Genomic DNA, 18,806 nt, shown 5'->3' with positions numbered 1-18,806 from the left:
ATTTTAAAAAAAAATCGTCATCTATTATCCCTAAAGATGACTGTTTGTTAAAATACAGTCGTCTATCAACTATAAAGATGACGGTTTCGTTGAAACTATCATCATGTATTTATTGCAAAACTGACGTAGTGATTTTATATTTTAGCTTCTTTTTTTTCCACTTCCAATGGTTCTCTACAACAATTTTAACTATAAAACCATAATGCTTTGTGAACAATTCATATCCAAATATGCTATTACCCACTCATACATATGTACTCAAATTGTTTCTTTCTTAAAATTTGAAGATTCAATAGTAATTTCATAATTTACCAATATATCCAAATCGTTTCTTTCAAAAATTTAATAGCAATTACATAGCAGTCCTATATCCAACAGACATGAGCACAAGCTCCTAAAGCATATTTGGCATGCTTAACAAGTTCTCCTTTGATCCACCAGTTCACAGATATCTCGATCATTCGAATTATGAACCATTTGCATAGGTAAACTACCTCAACATCAAAGCACCACCTGCAGAAAATCAACATCTGTTCATTCTTCCCGTAAAAGAATCTATAATATCAGGGAAGCACAGAAAAACATAATTTAATTTTTGTCATCATTCCAAGCCGCTTTGCCAACAGAAAAATTATTTGCTCCTAAACATCAAATTGACATACATATCAGATTCTCAACAACAAAAGGATAACAGAGAAGCAGTAAAAAGATGCATATATTCAAATTGCTATTTGAAGCAACATTACAGGCAAAACGACATGAAGCTAAATTCTCCCCAATGACTAATAAAAGAAGTGGCTCTAACTCTAAGTGCGCAATAAAATGTGTTGGCACTAAAACTGAACAGATAGAGATGAGTGCAACTTACAAATGGGATGGACGATCGAGAGATCGATTGAATATTGGATGCCGATTCTTCCTGTCCTTGGATGCTGATCCTGAATAGAAAGAAGTCGAGACTCGTAAGGTCTATGGAACCGGTGTGGAACCAGCCTAAGACCCTCCGATGCCGAAGTAAGTTTGTTGTTTTAAGAGCTCTTGCTGTTGACCATATAGAAGTATAAAAGTCAAGCTGAAAAGTCTTACCCCTGTATTGTAGTGGAGGGGCCTATTTATAGAGGGCATTTAGTATGCTCTTAGTGCTCATTTTCGATGTGGGACTCGTGGGAGGGCCTTCTGAGGTCGACACGAGTCCTTAGATATTTTGGGCGGGTACTTCGAGGTTGATTCTCTACAATCGGTAGGGGATGCCGATTGTAGACGAGTTGGGCTCGTAATGGCTGTTCGCAGCTTTGAGACAATGCCATCGGTGGCCGATGCCGATTGTCCGAGGCCTTGGGTACTTGGGCGAGTTTATAAGATCCACGTGTCGTTGTACGAGTGGAGGGTCAGATATGGTACAAACAAAATGAATAAAAGATGAAGGAAGTGGCGATCTGCTCTGCTAACATGAAAGTACACAGAGCACGTGACATGCACGAGCATATTGCAGAAAAAGAAAGTGGTATATCATATATGCATGCACAATTAAATTAGCCCGTTGTTAATAATTTAGGATCATCACCTGCACACGTCTCTTGCATTATATATAATTAATTGAACATTGCCTGTCCACTTTTTTATTTAATTTTTTTTTTTCAGATGGTTGAGATATGCATGACCTGAAATTGACAATTAAATAAGCCAAACCAAGTGCTTGTTAAATTATAGGTTGAATGGGTTTGAAATTCTAGCAACAGAGGTAAGCATAAACTATTGCAAATTGCTATTTGAAGTGCAGTTACTTGTTCAAACAGAATGCTATCTATACAATCTAAAGTGGAATTACCTGTTCAAACGGATGTTAGTGAAAAACTTTCTTGCAGCAGCCCTAGTGAACATCTTAAAACCACACTGCGATGCTGAAGAATACCATGTCATGATAACAGTTAAGTGCCTTCACTTAAGATTTGGTACACTATGCAGAAAATTGCAAAACATATATTGATAGAATTGGATCATGAACAAATTATCCCAAGACCTTCACTTTATATTTATAAAACGCAAATCACCCATTAAACTTATCACAACATGTCAAAGAGAAAGAGGAACTCTAATTTCAGGTAAAATACAGCCGCACAAATTAAGAAAAAATAAAAAGTAAAATAAATGATTCTTAGCACGCAATACCTAAATATTTGGCAAACAAATGCAACCCTTAGCACCACAAAGTCAAGAAAGGAAAGTACCAGTGTTAGTGTAAAAAAAGAGAGGAGTGGGGGGGAAATCACCTCAAAAAGTGCAATAATCTCAGTAATGACAGTAATCTCAGCAATATGGTTCACTTATCTTATCCATTTCTAACACGCTAGACATGATTATCAACATTGGTACAATACTCATTCTAATTGGATAACAACTTCACAATACTAAGCACTGAATTATTGTGGTTTATACACCAAAATGCAGAAATCAAGCGGAATTTACTTCTGAAGCAGTAACTAAGGAAAAGCTTACACACCTAGCTGCAACTAAGGAAAGCAGACATGAAAATCCAAACCATATTTCATGAGCTCAACCACCACCCAAGCATTGGCCAATACTCAACCAATTAAACCAAAGCATTTGATAAAGTAGCAATTTTAAAGCGAAAACCAAACGGAACTACAGCATTGAAAAAGAATTATATCAGATAGTATTCTAAGGCAAAACTACAACACTGAAGCATAAAAATGAACATCAATGTCAAGTTGTCAGCGAAAAATCAGAAAAGGAAAAATCTCAGACAAGAAAGCTAATAATCCATTGTTGTGTTGCACAGATATGTTACAAGATATGCAAAACAATACGACGATATGACAAAAGATTAGCATATACAGGGATAAGACAATAAAGAAATATATAGTTAAATATTAATTGTTTATTTTTTCTTTAACATTTGAAACTAGCACTCAGATCTCGCTTTTATAGAAACAATTCCAAACAATCCATTTTTTTCCAAAAAAAATTACCCTCTCCCCTTTGTTCTTGGAAAAGAAAATACAAAATAACCCCTCATGTATCCCTTGCATATCCATCATGTATCCATGTAGTCAACTAAATACGAATTCTGAGTATCTGATGCATTTTGAGACATACCGTGGATCAAGAAAGAGAACCAAAAACAAAAAAACAGAGAGAGAGAGAGAGATCAACTGAGATTAAAATATACATGATATAGCTGCAGTATTAGCAAGACTCAACTAAGATTATCTGAACCCCACCTTAAAATTCACGAACCACAAACCATCTCTCATCTCTGTTCGAGAAATTAAAGCCTGAGACTGAGAAAGGGGACTGACCAGAGTTCTTATGAAAGAAATGCACTCCAGAAAATAAAAATCTATATGAATAGACAACCAGCATAATCCAAACAGAGCAACAACTCATAATCAAATTGAAACAATATAATAGGTAAATCATAAAGAACATAAAAAAGAAAAGAAATTTCAGACCAACTGTTGCAGAGGCCTTCGCGGCTTTGGAGGTTTTGTTGCAAAAGGAGCAAGCTTAGGGTTTCGGTGGGTTTGATCTGAAAGAGATGGAGATCGATGAGAAAGTACAAGTAAAAGGATACTAGGGATTTGAAATAGAAAAAGCCCAAAATCTCTTATTGAAACTCTCACTTACCACGACGGCCCGACGAGATGGCGAGCTCAGAAACCTTGAGTAAAGTCGCAGTGGAGAGCAGACGACGTTATCGATCACGACCTGCAAAGCAAAAGAAGCGAATGGTCAAGAGAGAGACGCATAGCAGAAAGAGAAAGACAGATGAAGAGAGAGATCTGTGACGACGAGGGAGGAAGAGAGATGAGGAAAATTCAGAGTTCGTTCAAGAGAGTTGAGAGAGCGCTGCGAGAAGTAGAGGAGGGAATGTTTTCGAGTTGGGAGGAAATCTGAAAATTAGGTCGAGAGCGAACTCACTTAAGGAGCCTAGCGTGTTTTAAAAGACGACCTTTGTAATTTACAAACGTCGTCTTTTAAAATACAACTCTATTTTAGTGGTGTCTAAAATGGTATATAACGACGCTTTTGTAAAACCGTCATCTTTTAAAATACAACGACGGTTTTAAACTACACGGTCGTCTATTTTGTGTCGTGGTTTTACAATTTTGTAGTAGTGATCGTTTCTTTCCTTAGTAAGAAAATGCGGCTCTGAATTTAGAAGAAATTGGTTTCCAGAAATACGACGAATTGGTCAATTTGATGAAATAAGAATATCATTTCTCCCTATGTACAAAGAAAATGTGAGCTCCAAATTTTGCCGGGAAAATGGAGAGCGGAGAAGGAAAGAAGAAGAGAGAGACCTCGGAGATCGTTCTCGAGGCGGTTGAGCTCAACTCGGACTTGATCAAAGCCATGCATTAGGGTGATGATTGTGGGAACCGAATTAAATCACCCTAGGTCAAATAATTCCTTCCATTTGGGGATTATTTGACCTAATTGGGAGTTACTCAATTTAATTGGGAGTTACCCAATTAAATTGGCAATTACCTAATTAAAATGGGGATTGATTTGATTCCTACCCTAATTAGGGATTTGATTTAAATCAGATAAATCAAATCCCCAATTAATCAAATCTCGCCTAATAGGGGAGGAATAATTCCCTTCCATCTACGGAATTATTCCTCTGAAACCCTAGCCTCCGAGGCTCCTATAAATACCTAGCTACACACAAGGGTTAAGGTACGTCTAAATTCCTACTGAAACTCTGCAGAAATTATCTTTCACAAACCCTAGCCACCATATTCTTTCTCTCCCTCACAAAAGGCTCCGGCCACCACACACGGCTCCGGCCACCCGGTTTTCCTTGAAATACCCAACCTAACTTAGGCATCGGAGGGCCTTTGGCCAACACCCCCCGGGTGTGGTCCTTTTACTCCGATCTATTTTGCAGGGAGAGAAGGAAGCGGAGAAGACGAAGGAATCTTGGGCGAATATTCTCGTGGGAGGAAATTTGCTCCCACAAATTGGTGCTTTCATTGAGAGCGCGAAATTATACTCAAAGCATGCTCCAAATTCATTTTCCACAACTTTTTCCAATCAACCATGGTCGATACAAGACGTTCGAAGAGTAACACCACCACGACGGGCCCGTCTCATGGTTTCGTGGTGGAAGCCTCTCTGCAACCTCACGGAATCGTGGCTGCCAACGCCTTGCGTCCGCCTCCAAGTGCTTCGTAGCCACCTCCAACTGCCGGAATTGCAGAATAGCCGCCGTAGACAGCTGCTGGAATTGCAGAACAGCCACCATGTGGTCCTGTGACCTGCACAGCCTTGCAACCACAAGCGCCAGCGGCCGGAGTTGCTCTGCCGCGCCATCCTGCTGTCGGAACACAGCAGCAGCCACACCACTCAACTGTTGGACTTGCTGCACAGCCCCATGGCTACTTTGGTGCCTCCCCAGCCTTGGAGCAGATCCTTTCTCTCCCTCCTCTGCCACCACACTTGACGTATGCACCTGTGTACGCGTCTAATGGAGCCCTAGCCCACGTGCCATTGGGCCCAATGCACACCTCTGGTCAGGTGGACCTTAACTCACGGGTTGATCAGCTCACACAAAGGGTCGACGATCAGAACAACCTGATTGGCCAGCTACTCAGGCAGATCAACTTGAACCAAGGCCCTAACCTTGGACCCCATGACGAGGAGAGGAGGACGCACGGGCATGTCAGCGAGTAGTTTGAGAGGTCCCAAGCCGGTCAGGCAAGGGCAAACGGGCAGGAGAGAGAGAACAAGATCGTGCTGGAGAGACACAGACATCTGCAAGTCATACTCTGAGCCGGTCGACGATCCGTTCGAGGTTAGGTCCAAGGACCAATGTACGAGAGAGGCTAGGCCCACGGTCCAATGTCCACGCTCGCTTGGGCCCACAAGGAAGTATTCAACCTAGGTTGGGTTCGCAAGGAGCTCGAGTTCGTGAACAACCGCGTAACGAGCGCAATGATCGACGCTCACCAGCCCGCTCGAGGACCAACACACGGCGACAAGCCACAGAGGAATCCTCACAAGCTCAATCTCCTAATCTGCCCCACGGGCAGAGCAACCAAGGGGATCGACCCTTGGCGGCAGAGGAGGAAGTTAACCAGCGGCGCTCGAGGCACCGAAGACGTCGACCCGAGCCACCAGCCCTGCGAGCAGAGGATGTCGAGAAGTTAGTGAATGACCGACTCCAACTTAATAGAAGCACAGAGGAGGCCCTGTGCAAGGAAATTGATCGAGTCGACTGCTCGCCCTTTACCGAGGAAGTGGAACGAGCTCCGCCGCCAAAGCGGTTCACAACGCCATCCATCACTCCGTTCAAAGGAGACTCTGACCCTGATAGCCATTTGAGGCACTTCAAGAGCGCCATGATCCTGTACAAGGCAGACGACGCCCTGATGTGCAAAGTGTTCACGATGACTTTACGAGGAGCAGCTCAAGACTGGTTCCACACTCTACCGTCCGCGTCGATAGGCAACTTCAAGGAGTTCGCCCTCATCTTCACAAAGGAGTACACCTCCTACAAGATAGTTCGAAAGCATGCAGACCACTTGTTCAACCTGCGCAAGAAGCCAGATGAGTCTGTTCGAGACTACCTCAGACGGTTCAAGGGTGAGAAGGCGAATATCATAGGATGCAATGACCAAGTTGCATCCTCAGCTTTCAAGAAGGGCTTGCCAACCGAACACGAGTTGTACCGTGAGCTGGCCATAACTCTGAGCCAAACCTTGGCAGAAGTCTTCGTGACGGCAGAGCGCTATACTCTCTGGGATGATGACCGCATCGCCGCGAAGAAAGCCAACGAGCAAGCTGACCACCCGACAAGGCAGGCGAGCCAAAAAGCAACAAGTTCGAGCACAAAGCCCGAGACAAGCGTAGATCGCGACCCCAAGAGGGAGGCTCGGAAACAGGAACCTTCACTGAATTCACTATCCCGATCCACCAGATCCTGGCACAAGTGAAGGACAAGCCGTGGGTTAGAAGACCGCCACCCATGAAGGGAGACCCCACTAGGAGGGACAGTAGTAAATACTGCGCATTCCATGGGGAGCATGGTCATTACACCAACAACTGCAATGCTTGGAAAAGGCACCTCGAGGAGCTGGTCAGAGACGGCCACTGCACGGAATTCGTCGCAAAGAAGGCCATCCAGCAGATCGTGGATTGTGATGCAGCTGCCAAGGAACCTTCCTAAAAGGTCATACGGATCAACACCATTCTAGCTGATTCCCAAGAGTCTGGGCTGACCAAAAAGGAGCGCAAGAGAAAGATCGCGCAGGCGACTTACATCTCCTTCACCAGCTCATCAAGCAGGGCAGAAGAGGGGGCAACATCACGTGAGTTCCGCATGGCCCCAACACTAAAAACCATCCCCTTTTGAAGATGATACATGGCGGCTTCTTCTTGCTTATCCAAGGGAAGGCTCGAGAAAGCGCCAGGGTCACCGGCTCGATACACATGGTCAACCAGCTTCGCACAAGCAGACGGACTTGACAGGAAGCCAGCTTTAAGCAGATCAGACACGGACTTACCCCCAACAGTGCTATCACCAATTCCCGGACTAGCAGTTCGCGCAACTGAAGGACTCTTCGCTCGAGCAGACGACTCTTTAGCTCTCTTGGCTGCAACTTGCAACAAGGAGTCAGCTCCGCGCTTGACTGTTCGTGGCCTCGCAGACGAGTCATGATTGCTAGACAGAGGCACAATCTTCTCAGTTTGATCTCCGGATCGGCGCAGACGCCCCAAACCTTGCTTCTCAGCGGCCTCTTTAAGAGGCAGATCACGAGTTTTGGGCAGTACGGGCGAAGACTTGAGCAGAATATCTCGGACCTCCTGCATGCCATTAACCTTGTTGCTGTTCGCGCTGACGAGGCTTCTGGTCCTGGCAGACGAGGCATGAGCAACTCCCATATGGTCCTTCTCAGCAGACGAGACCACCCTTGAGGAAGACTTGCTCGTGGCAGAAGGAGGTCTTGACTGCTTCCGCTGTGGGGACCTATCTCTTGATCGTGAGACTGCAGCTTCATCGCGGGCAGATCTGCTACTAGCCTTCACCTCCTTAGGGAACTCGGTCGAGGACTCCTCCTGCTCGACTGGCAGATCACTTAGGTCCGAACCATGTAGCTTCCATCTTTCAACATCCTCGACAGGGGGAAGGCCACCGACCTCCTTCTGATGTTCGCTCACAACCAGCGCCATTCACGAAACTAGGCAGGGATGTTTAGAGCTTGCTGAACCTTGGTCATGTCCGGGTCGAGAACGAGCTTCTTGCGGATGGCATTTCCTGCGAGCAGAAGACGAAAGTCAATTAGACACACAACAAAGAAGGAAAATTGTAGCAGATCAAAGGGATGCAACTTACCATCACAGTAGGTGAGAGGAACGAGCGGACCATCGCCAACCTCCCCTTCCCATCTGCCACTGACTTCTAGCACGTCCTTGCTCCACACATGATCGCCTTGACTAAAACTGTCAAACAACCTTGGCTGGCACGCGCGAACTTGAGCATACTTCTCGAAGTGCCTCACCTCGAAGAAATAGAAGAATTCACGTACAGTCAGACCTAGCTTGAAAAAGCGACTCAAGTTCTCAAAGCAGAGGATCGCCCGATAAACGTTCGGAGTACACTGGCTCGGGGCACACTCCATGGCGCAGAACACATCCCTGAAAAGTTTTGACAGTGGAAAGGTGAAGCCCAGCGAGAAATAGAAGGGGCGGAACATGATAATCCTGGCTCCTGGATTGTTCGGATCCACACGAGGTACACTGTCAGACGAGGGCTCTGCCAACTTGACATGCACGTCCCTGGGAATGGCGGAATCAAAAAGTGCACGCCATGTCTTGAACTGGGCCTCGGTGGTAACGCGGTGCAAATTCGCCACGAACTTCTTTTTGGGCACTTGGGAACCACCCCACTGGTACAAGGGCACTTGCAAGCTTGGTGATCGGCTTCTCCCTTCAGAAGACATGGTCGTTGAGCAGCTGCAAAAATAACGAAGCAAATTGCAAGTTAAAATTCATAGTTCGTGGCTCAACAAAAAAAAACAGCAGCAATAAAAAAAAAAGAAAAGAGAAAGGGGTCCAGCAGGTGGCAGCCCAATCCGCAGAGGAGCCCAGCGCCTGCCAGCTCGAGCCCACTTGGCGCACAGCACACGCGGCCCAGTGTCGTCACGGCGCGGCCCAGTGTCGTCACGGCCCAGCCCGCGCCTCCAGCCCAGCTCGCATCCGATTCCATCCCAGCAAGCTTCCTGCTCCAGCCTGGCCCACGTAGCGCACCTGCTCCAGCTCGTGGCTCGCTGCCTATGCGAAGGCCCAGCGCACGTGGCCAGCTTGCCCAGCGCAAGCCCACGTTGCACGCAGGTCCAGCTCCTCTTCGCTCCAGCCTCCAGCCCAGCGCACGACCAGCTCGAGCCCAGACTGCGGCCCTCACGCACCTGTCTCCAGCACCAGGCTCACCTCCATGCTGGATCACGCACCTTGCTGCCCAAAACCATGACAAAAGAAAAGAATTCTTTCAGTCAAATTACCTTGGACGTACTCAAAGTCTCAAGTGGGTTGGAATAATTCTCCAAAGCTGCCTCTCCCTCACTGACCCAATTGGAGGATAGATTTCTGATGTGAAGGTTAATTCGGAGGAGCCCTACATTTATAAGGAGCAAAAATTCCTTGACCTACAAGGAATCTCAAACCCTTTCCAATTGGGTGTTCATAAAATTGGCAAGTCAAAGACCTCCTCCACGCAGGAGCCCAAGAAACAGAAGGAAGCCCAGTTGCAGTTGGACAGCCCAACAGATGATTCACATCTCCTACATGCCACCACGCGCCATGCAGAAGCTGGGGGGCATTTGTGGGAATCGAATTAAATCACCCTAGGTCAAATAATTCCTTCCATTTGGGGATTATTTGACCTAATTGGGAGTTACTCAATTTAATTGGGAGTTACCCAATTAAATTGGCAATTACCTAATTAAAATGGGAATTGATTTGATTCCTACCCTAATTAGGGATTTGATTTAAATCAGATAAATCAAATCCCCAATTAATCAAATCTCGCATAATAGGGGAGGAATAATTCCCTTCCATCTACGGAATTATTCCTCTGAAACCCTAGCCTCCGAGGCTCCTATAAATACCTAGCTACACACAAGGGTTAAGGTACGTCTAAATTCCTACTGAAACTCTGCAGAAATTATCTTTCACAAACCCTAGCCACCATATTCTTTCTCTCCCTCACACAAGGCTCCGGCCACCACACACGTCTCCGGCCACCCGGTTTTCCTTGAAATACCCAACCTAACTTAGGCATCGGAGGGCCTTTGGCCAACACCCCTCGGGTGTGGTCCTTTTACTCCGATCTATTTTGCAGGGAGAGAAGGAAGCGGAGAAGACGAAGGAATCTTGGGCGAATATTCTCGTGGGAGGAAATTTGCTCCCACAATGATGTCATCGTCGTTGCTCGTGGTCGACGCCGACGCAGTTACTCTTTTTCTTTTTTCTTTTTTTGGTTGTAATCATGGATTTCATTCAAAAGCACAACAGAGGAATTACTAAGTTGCAAAAGCAAACCAGAAATAGGAAAATAAACAGAAAATGAGGGGCAAAATATGAAAGGGAAAAGCACCTGGGTTGTGGGTTGAACAAGAGGGAGGGACGAGCAAGAGAGGAATACGAGAAAGAAGAAGAAGAGGAGGGGAAGTGAGGGTGAAGAGAATAGTGTGATAGAAAGCGTAAGGCCATGAAGCGAAGATATGGAGGAGCAGGAGGTCTCAGAAGAAGAAGCGCCATAGGATTTGGTTCTCTTTGTTTTACTTTCTTTGTCTTTTAGACCTTCTTCTTTTAAAAAATAAAAACTTGTAAATTCTATTTGAGTAAAGCAATAAACCCTTTGACCAAATAAAAAATAAAAAAATGAAGTTAAGATTTGTAGGTTTGTAGCCTTGTATAAAGATGAAGTTAAGGTTCATAATTTCCTTCTCTATTTGTTTTTTGTGCGGTTAGTGTTGGGTGTATTTGGCGAATTGGGTTATACTTGTTGTGAGAAACCTCGTTAAATCTTTTATTTTTTTGTTTTTACATTTATTTTCTGTTATTATCCTTGGGTTAGCAACATCTGCTCCAGTAGAAATTTATCGATTTCGAAATGTATTGAAGCAATTATTTCCTTAAGGCTTGATGCTTCTAGCACAACACATACAAGTATAAATGCATATTACAACCAACTTAGAAATTTGTAAAGGACATTACTAAACATTGCTTTATTTGCTTGCATGCATATATGCCTTCACATTTGCAGCTTGTTTTGTGCTCTATGATCTTTTCTGCAGATAAGTACCAATGGATGAGACAAAATCAAGGACATCATCTTTCACTTTGTCAAGGAAGTGAAAATACGCATATCTCCAAGACCTCTTTATGGCCAAAGTCCCAAAAACTCCCCAGAACCCTGCACAGAAACCTATCACCAAGCTGATGACGAACTGTAGCTTTTCAAGTTTGTTGTTGTTCGGTTCATTTTTACACATGATTTTTCATGTTATTCCCCTTTTATTTTGAGTTAGTTTTTGACATTTTATAGCTTTTTACTTCCTTTTTGTGTTTTCTTAGATTTTACCTTGGTTAGATTGAAAATGAGCTAAAAGTGCACTACTTGTTATAATTTCTGTTTTTGTTCATTTTCGTAGGTCAACTTCTTGGCCTGGGATCAGCATGCTCCGGTGCTCGGATGAGGTCATGATCTTCTTGAGACTTGTTCCAATGGATGTTAACTACAACATATCCAAATTTGAGCTCCATTGGACAAGTATTGCCCATCCAACCGATCCTGCATGTTACCACAGCTCTGAAATCCGAATTTGGCCAGCTTTTACCTCCTTTGTGTTATCTTGATTTTCTTGTTACCATAACTCTTGGTAACAAGAAGTTACCTTAGCCTTGAGATATTTTCTGAAGCAATTGGCATCTTATTGAGGACAAAGCTTCATCATGGCAAGGGGACAATGGGCTAAGGCTTTATCAAAGGTGGTAGTTTAATATTAAAAGGTAAAAGCTGGAAAGGAGGAGAGAGGGAAGAGAAGAGAAGTAAAAGGTGCAATCTGATTTGGGGGAAGCTTGAAACGGGAGAGAAGGGGATTCTATCATTCCACACAACTAGAGAGCAGATTTTGGAGATTTGGAGCTAGGAGAAAGCCAAGGTGCAGCCAAGAAAAGTGGAGAAGAAGACTTCCACCATTGATGATCTTGAAGCTTTCATCATTTTCTGAAAATCTGTAAACTCTTTCTAATTTCATTTTGAGTTTGTATTTGAAATAAGTATGAGCAACTAAACTCCATAGCTAGGGCTTAGGTTGAAGCCCTAAACATGATTACCTTAATGTTTTGATGCTTGAGTGTATGAATTTCTAGATATTGTTGATGAATTCCAATTCACCAAATTAATCTATCCTTGATGTGTGTTTTTCCTTGGTTGGCCATCTTTGAAAGCATGCTTCTTGAGATTGTTGGGATTATGTGTATCTTCATGTTATCCTAAGCAATAAATGGATGAAGTAAGAATCATCCATGTGAATTGGTTTCTTGAATACCTAATGTAAACACCATGCTATTAGGATTCTTGTGATGTTCATATTCTCTTTGAACTTAATGGGTTCTCCTTGTAATTGAATTGAAGTACGAACCATACCTAGGTTCGGTTATGGGGAGGGCACAAGTATTGTAGCACGAACCATGCACTTTACGTATATTAGAGAGAATCAATGCGTCTTGAGCCACGACCCATGGTCTTGATTGCGAACATCTTCATCAACACGTTTAGAGTTCATCACTTGAGTATTTATGAACATAGGTAGAATTGTTTAGGGTGGATTCCGAAACCCTAGTATTTGTTACATTTTGATTTCACATCTTGATAATTCATCTCTGCCATTCTCATTTAAATTCGAAGTCCATTTACTTTCATGCAATAGAAATAGGTTACTTCAAACAAATCAAACCCCCCCCAATGTGTGTGTGAGTTGCGTGTTCGACACATGGTGTGTCTTTGTTACTGAATTTTATTTGTTTCCGTAATTGTTTTGGACTTTTGGTCCTCGTGGTGTTCTTCCATTTTCTGTGCTGATTCCAACCGTATAAAGAACGTGAAATTTGGATAAACGGTTGGAAAGTTATAGGCAAAACACTGGACAGAGGTCGAAACTGGAAAAACAGAGAAACGAATCTGCCCAAAAACGACCGGTCGTTACTGTTCCGCGACCGGTCGCACATGAATCTGCCCAAAAATGACCGGTCGTCACTGTTCACGACCGGTCGTCACTGTTCATTTTTCACTGTTCACGGCACTGTTCACAGGTGATAAATGGGTGATAGAAAGTGCTGTTTCTGTTTTTCTTTGGTTTCTTTTGTTGTTTCATTTCTTTTACATTTCTTTACTCATATTTAGTTTCCAATTTGCATTTGTGCATTTGTGGTGTGTTAAATTAGTGTTCTTTACGTACTCAAACTAAAACTTATAGGAAGCCGACAAGTTCTTCGTGGGATCGACCCCGTACTTACATAATCTATACTTCGATAGATTCGTGCACTTGCGGGTATTTTTAATTGGTTGTTTGCACATTAAATTGTGTCCTTTTAGGAATGCAACAGTTGTCATCATCCTCTCCTCCATCTCCACTTGGAACTTGAGGTGGTCCTTCATTGTCTTGGCAAACAATTGGTAATGGACAACTGCTAAGACCGGGGTTGCCCTCATAAATTGACGGGTCAACAAAGGTCTGAAACTGGTTACCCGTTGGAATTTTCCCAGACAAGTTATTATATGACATATTCAAATGATTCAAAAATGTTAAATTAACCATTCTCAGTGGAATTGAACCTGAAAGTTTGTTCATTGATAGATCAAGAGTTTCTATCGACTCCAAGTTTCCGATATTTGCTGGGATATTTCCTGTCAAATGATTCATTGACAAATTTAAGGTGCCCAACTTTATAAGGCTTGTTAGGCCCATAGGTATCTCTCCTGACAATTTATTGTCCGAGAGATCAATGCTAGTAACAAGGTAAAGGATGGAGAGATAATCATATACAAACACTCTTCCTTTTGACACCAACTCAAATCTTCCCAAGTAACCATAGTTATATTCATCAGTGAACTCAGATTTCAAGTAACTCAAATTACCTATGCAGTGGGGAATATTTCCGGAAAGATTGTTGTGTGAGAAGTCCAATATATGGAGAGCGGGAAGGCCACATAATTTTAAAGGGATGCTTCCCATAAATGAGTTGGACCTCAAGCTTAGAATCTGTAAATAGGGCATGCTTTCTCCGATTGAAGCCAAAATTGGTCCAGAAAACTTGTTATCACCAAGATCAAGAATATTCAGGTTAGTACAGTTTTTCAAGGAAGGAACTTCACCTGAAAAGTTGTTGCTAGAGAGGCTCAAGAACTCAAGTGAAGTAAGAGAGCCTAAGGATCTTGGGATTGTACCAGAGAGACTGTTGTTTGACAAGTCTATACAACCCAATGATGGTATATTGTTCCAAAAATGAGGAATCTCACCAGACAAGAGGTTATTTGCAATCAATATGAATTGTAATTGGCTTAAATTACCAAAGGACAGGGGAATGCTTCCACTCAAAGAGTTCGTAGAAATGTCTAGATATGTCAAATTGGTCATCGCTTGACCAATGTTATGAGGAATTGGCCCTGAAAATAGATTATCTCTAAGATACAGCCATCCAATGTTTGAGGACCAGAGTGGGAGTGGGCCTTCAAAGAGGTTTGAAGTCAAATCAACAGTGGAAGCATAGCTGAATCTTAATGAATTGGGCACCCTGCCGCTTAGTTGATTATCAGCGAAATTTAGTTCATCTAATTGCAAATCCAACTGCAAAAACCAATCTGGTATGGTGCCTGAAATCCCAGCATTACGGAGTACCACCTTGGTCAACTGAGTCTGATTTCTAAGCCACGTAGGAAATTTGGGACCCAGTTGGCATGATTTAATTTCCAAGTATCTTAATTTGAAAGGAGGTATCCAATCACAACTTACGTTGAAAACCAAGGAAATGTTTTGGGGATGATTTCCAATTGATACTTCTTCCAAGCCTTCAAGTTTCACGAAATGAGCTTCTGTAATGGCACCTTCCCATGTGTTGCTAGAGATACGAAGTGAAACCAGAGATGAGAGCTCCCCAAGACTTTCTGGGATGATCCCACTGATTTGATTCCATTCAAGGTTAAACTCCTCCAAAGATGTTAAATTTCCAATCGATTTTGGGATTGAACCCTGAAGTGAGTTATCCGACAAGTTGAGGTATCTCAAGCTTTTAAGATGTCCCAAAGAATCAGGCAATGTTCCTGTCAGACTGTTAAATGAGAAATCCAAATTCTCTAGTTTAGTGAGATTGAACAACCAAGGAGGTATCGTGGAGGTGAATTTATTGCCAGAGAGATGAAGAACTGAAAGGGATGTGAAATTGATGGAAGGAAGAGTGAGAGGAAGCATGGGAAGACTACAAGAGGGCAAATACAATTCAACTAATGAAGGGAGCATATTAACAGCAGGAAGCCAATAGGATGTAGCCTTGGTAAGGTTCAATCCTTCCAAGTTAAGGTATTTTAAGGAAGAAAGAGTTGCAAGCCACTGAAGGTCAGTTTCAAGAGTTCCATAACTTTTAAGATCAAGATAAAGCAACCTTGAGAGGTTTCCAAGATTGGGGGGAATGACTCCAACAAAAAATAAACCAGAGAGATCGAGGTATTTCAGTTTCTCTAGTGATCCAATGAAACTTGGAAAGACACCTCCAAACAAATTCATGCTCAAATCCAAGTAGTCCAAATCTTTCAAAACAAGCAAAGAAGGGTTGATCTCACCACCAAATGCATGATTGCCAAGATCGAGCCTGTTGACACGTCCAGTTATGTTGTTGCAGCCTACACCACTCCATATGCAGCAATCTTCTCCCACCCAAGATGAAAGCCGTCCAGAAGGATCCGTGAGGTCTTTTTTGAGCTTGAGAAGGGCTTTCCTCTCTATATCTATGCATCCCACATTATGATCATTATTGCAGAAACCAAGTTTAATGGTTTCAAGGGATAAAATTCCTGACAGTATAATTAGTGAGACAAGTTGGATGGAAGCACTAACACTACAGTGACCCATGATTTTTATGTAATGGGATGATCTGTAGGACTAAAAGATATGAGTCTGCAAGATTAAGGAGTACAAAGATGCCCTTTATACAGATATGAGTCTGCAACATTATGCGTCGCAGACACGCGACCAAGAACAAAAAATTTCCATAAACGACTTCCAAGTCTCTGATAAAGATAAAATACTGTCAATGACACTGCAAAGACTTCCAAGTCAAGTTGAGTTGTGGGGTAAATAGTTCAACCCACTTAAGCTAGATAATGACTTTGAAGTTTAAGAAGTCAAGTTGAGTTGTGGGGTAAATAGTTCAACCCACTTAAGCCAGATAATGACTTTGAAGTTTAAAGTAGCACAAATAATATCCAAAAGAATACTTGCATCGCGTATTTTTCAAATAAACTATTTGACTTAGTCATAGAAGAGTTATTTACACAAACATCCTCTGAGGTTTCTGGGCTTTTCATAAAATTCTTTGAGGTTTTAAAAATTACACGAACATCTCTTGAGTTTTTAAATTGTTTTCACAAAACTCATTTTCATTGATTTTTCATCCAAAAATTGATGATTTTATACAAAAAAAAAAATATTCTCCAAATGACAAACTGTGCTTTGAGATTAGATTGCATATACTTCATTGAGGTTAATTTTGTCATTTGCATAAGAAAAATTCAATAAAATCATCAATTTTTGGACAAACAATCAACGAAAAGAGGTTTTGTGAAAACAAACTGGAACCTCAGGATGTGTTCATGTAATTTTTTAAACATGAAGGAATTTTGTTAAAACACAAGAAACCTCATAAGGTGTTAGTGTAAATAACTCGTCATAGATATGGAACAAGAGATCCTGCTATGTTTCTTTTATTTATTTATTTATTTATTTAAAAACTCTCAAAATCCTACGAATTTCAAATGAGGACATTATCAAAAATGAAAATTGTTTATAATTTACAAATCAAGCAGTATGCATAAGCCAATGGTGTTTGTGTAATATTATAAGATCACAATCTACCACATGCACTAATCTCTACCACCTTCTCTCCTCTCTCTCCAACAACAACCCACCACCCTATCAACCTCCAACCCGAGCCAATTTCCCCAGACATAGAACCTGGATGAGTCCATTGAGTCGAATTCTACTCACAATATTATACCTGAATTATTAAATTAGAATAATATTGGTGTCGGACCAAATTAGTAATGACCCTCAGTAGTCCGTTGTACACCACTTAAAACATTTGCTAAGAGTAAATAAGGGACACTATCAGATTAATTCAAATAAAAGACTTCAAATTTGAATCTCCCTAAAAGGTTTTGTGCGGACAAAGGAGATAAGCTGCCTTACAAGGATTTGCTATGTAACCCTTGTATGGAATATTCTTCCTCATCGTTCAAAGAATATAACGTCATCGAAAACAAAATTTGAAGTCTTTTATTTGAATTAATCTGATAGTGTCCCTTATTTACTCTTAGCAACTATTTACGGGAGATTCACTATTATACCCAATATATGAGCCCAAATTATAAAAATACCTTATATGAAATGGACTTTAGAAACACACCCAAAGCCCATTTACAACATAATAAAAAGGTTTTTTTAACTTCTCTTAAATTACAAAACTGTCATTGATTTATCAAAACAAACCCAACCCCAAAACATAAAAAAAAGCCCCAAAACACTCAATAGGGCATCAAAGTAATTTAATAATCAAAATTAAATTAAATAGGGTCAATTGTCATTTTTTGGGTTTGTTTATAGAAATTAAATGGTGTAGGGTTTATTTATAGTTTTAGTGCTAAGAATGGGTATTTGACTAAATATCTTTGTATTCAGAGTTTTAACATATCTGCAGTTTCCTTGAAAAGCCTCTAACAAGCCACATCTCTGTCTAGCAATCTACTACCACCATCAAACGATCTAGATGAACTCTTGGCTTGTTTCAATATTGCAGTAGCAGTGTTGGAACGGTTGAAACCAGATTGTAAATTTGATTTTGTCCTAGATAGATAGCCATTAGAAGACGCTCGAGAGAAGTTCTCAGCTCCACCAAGAGACTGACGCCTTGAAGGCCCATTGCCGATGACTCTGGCATCTGAGGATGGGCGTGATTTTCCATTCGATGCTTTAAACTTTTCCTCCAAAACCTTGAATCTTAGTTGGTATTTTTCCTAGGAAATCAATTGATGCTCAACTGTTAAGATGAGGCTTAGACACATAATAAGAAACAGTTACCCTTACTTGTCAGAGCAGACCAAATTCAAAACAGTTAGCATACCTTTAATTGTGCTTCTGCCTTTGCAGTACGCTCAGCTACTGCCAGTTTGTCTCGAAGTTGTTGCATTTCTCCCTACAAAAATCATGTCAAATATTTCATTTTAAATCTCAAATAAAATTAATTGTTCCGTTCTTGATCTGTTTTCACTTCCACCGCCACTTCTTAAGGCAAAACAAACCATCTTAGAACACCGACATGCGCACACACACACACACACATATCCCGTTTCTAGCAACTACTCAATTTGCAAATATTTTTGGGAAAACATTATATGTGGTCCATGCAATAAAGAACCATTTTCCAGATGGGATATCTGTTTTAAGGTTCTGGATACAGGGTAGTCTCTATCACTATCCTATATGCATCTTCACAATAGGAACAAT

General features: G+C 41.9%; 1 protein-coding gene and 1 long non-coding RNA gene across 7 annotated transcripts; both read right to left on the bottom strand.

The window, feature by feature from the left end:
• Positions 1-253: 253 nt before the first annotated feature.
• Positions 254-3,969, bottom strand: LOC110760064 (uncharacterized). Of its 6 annotated transcripts, none has more exons than XR_015825689.1 (4): positions 3,649-3,969; positions 1,087-3,550; positions 869-993; positions 254-513 (listed from the first exon to the last, which is right to left on the bottom strand). It is a non-coding gene; the product is annotated as an uncharacterized LOC110760064 (long non-coding RNA). The 6 variants fall into 6 exon arrangements; XR_015825691.1 differs by having other exon boundaries at positions 869-938; XR_015825692.1 differs by having other exon boundaries at positions 869-1,441; positions 1,829-3,550.
• Positions 3,970-11,306: 7,337 nt separating this feature from the next.
• LOC110744523 (receptor-like protein EIX2) lies at positions 11,307-16,159 on the bottom strand. The gene is made up of 2 exons (XM_088244230.1): positions 13,643-16,159; positions 11,307-11,500 (listed from the first exon to the last, which is right to left on the bottom strand). The coding sequence occupies exons 1-2, from the start codon at positions 16,155-16,157 to the stop codon at positions 11,307-11,309; spliced, it is 2,709 nt and encodes a 902-aa protein (XP_088100356.1). The 5' UTR covers positions 16,158-16,159.
• Between the last annotated feature and the right edge of the window lie 2,647 nt (positions 16,160-18,806).

Source organism: Prunus avium, chromosome 7 (assembly GCF_965620075.1).
Source record: "Prunus avium chromosome 7, drPruAviu1.hap1.1, whole genome shotgun sequence".
In the NCBI taxonomy this organism is placed as follows: Eukaryota; Viridiplantae; Streptophyta; class Magnoliopsida; order Rosales; family Rosaceae; genus Prunus; species Prunus avium.
The sequence above is the reverse complement of the archived record's forward strand: the minus strand, read 5'-3'. Positions and strand labels throughout refer to the sequence as shown.

Bases quoted from the DNA above. Each gene is read 5' to 3' on its own strand.
- LOC110744523 (XM_088244230.1), bottom strand. From the start codon at position 16,157: ATGGGTCACTGTAGTGTTAGTGCTTCCATCCAACTTGTCTCACTAATT. The intron at 11,501-13,642 runs ACAACTGTTGCA...ATGAACCGAACA, and splicing joins AGATGGAGGAGAGGATGATG to ACAACAAACTTGAAAAGCTA.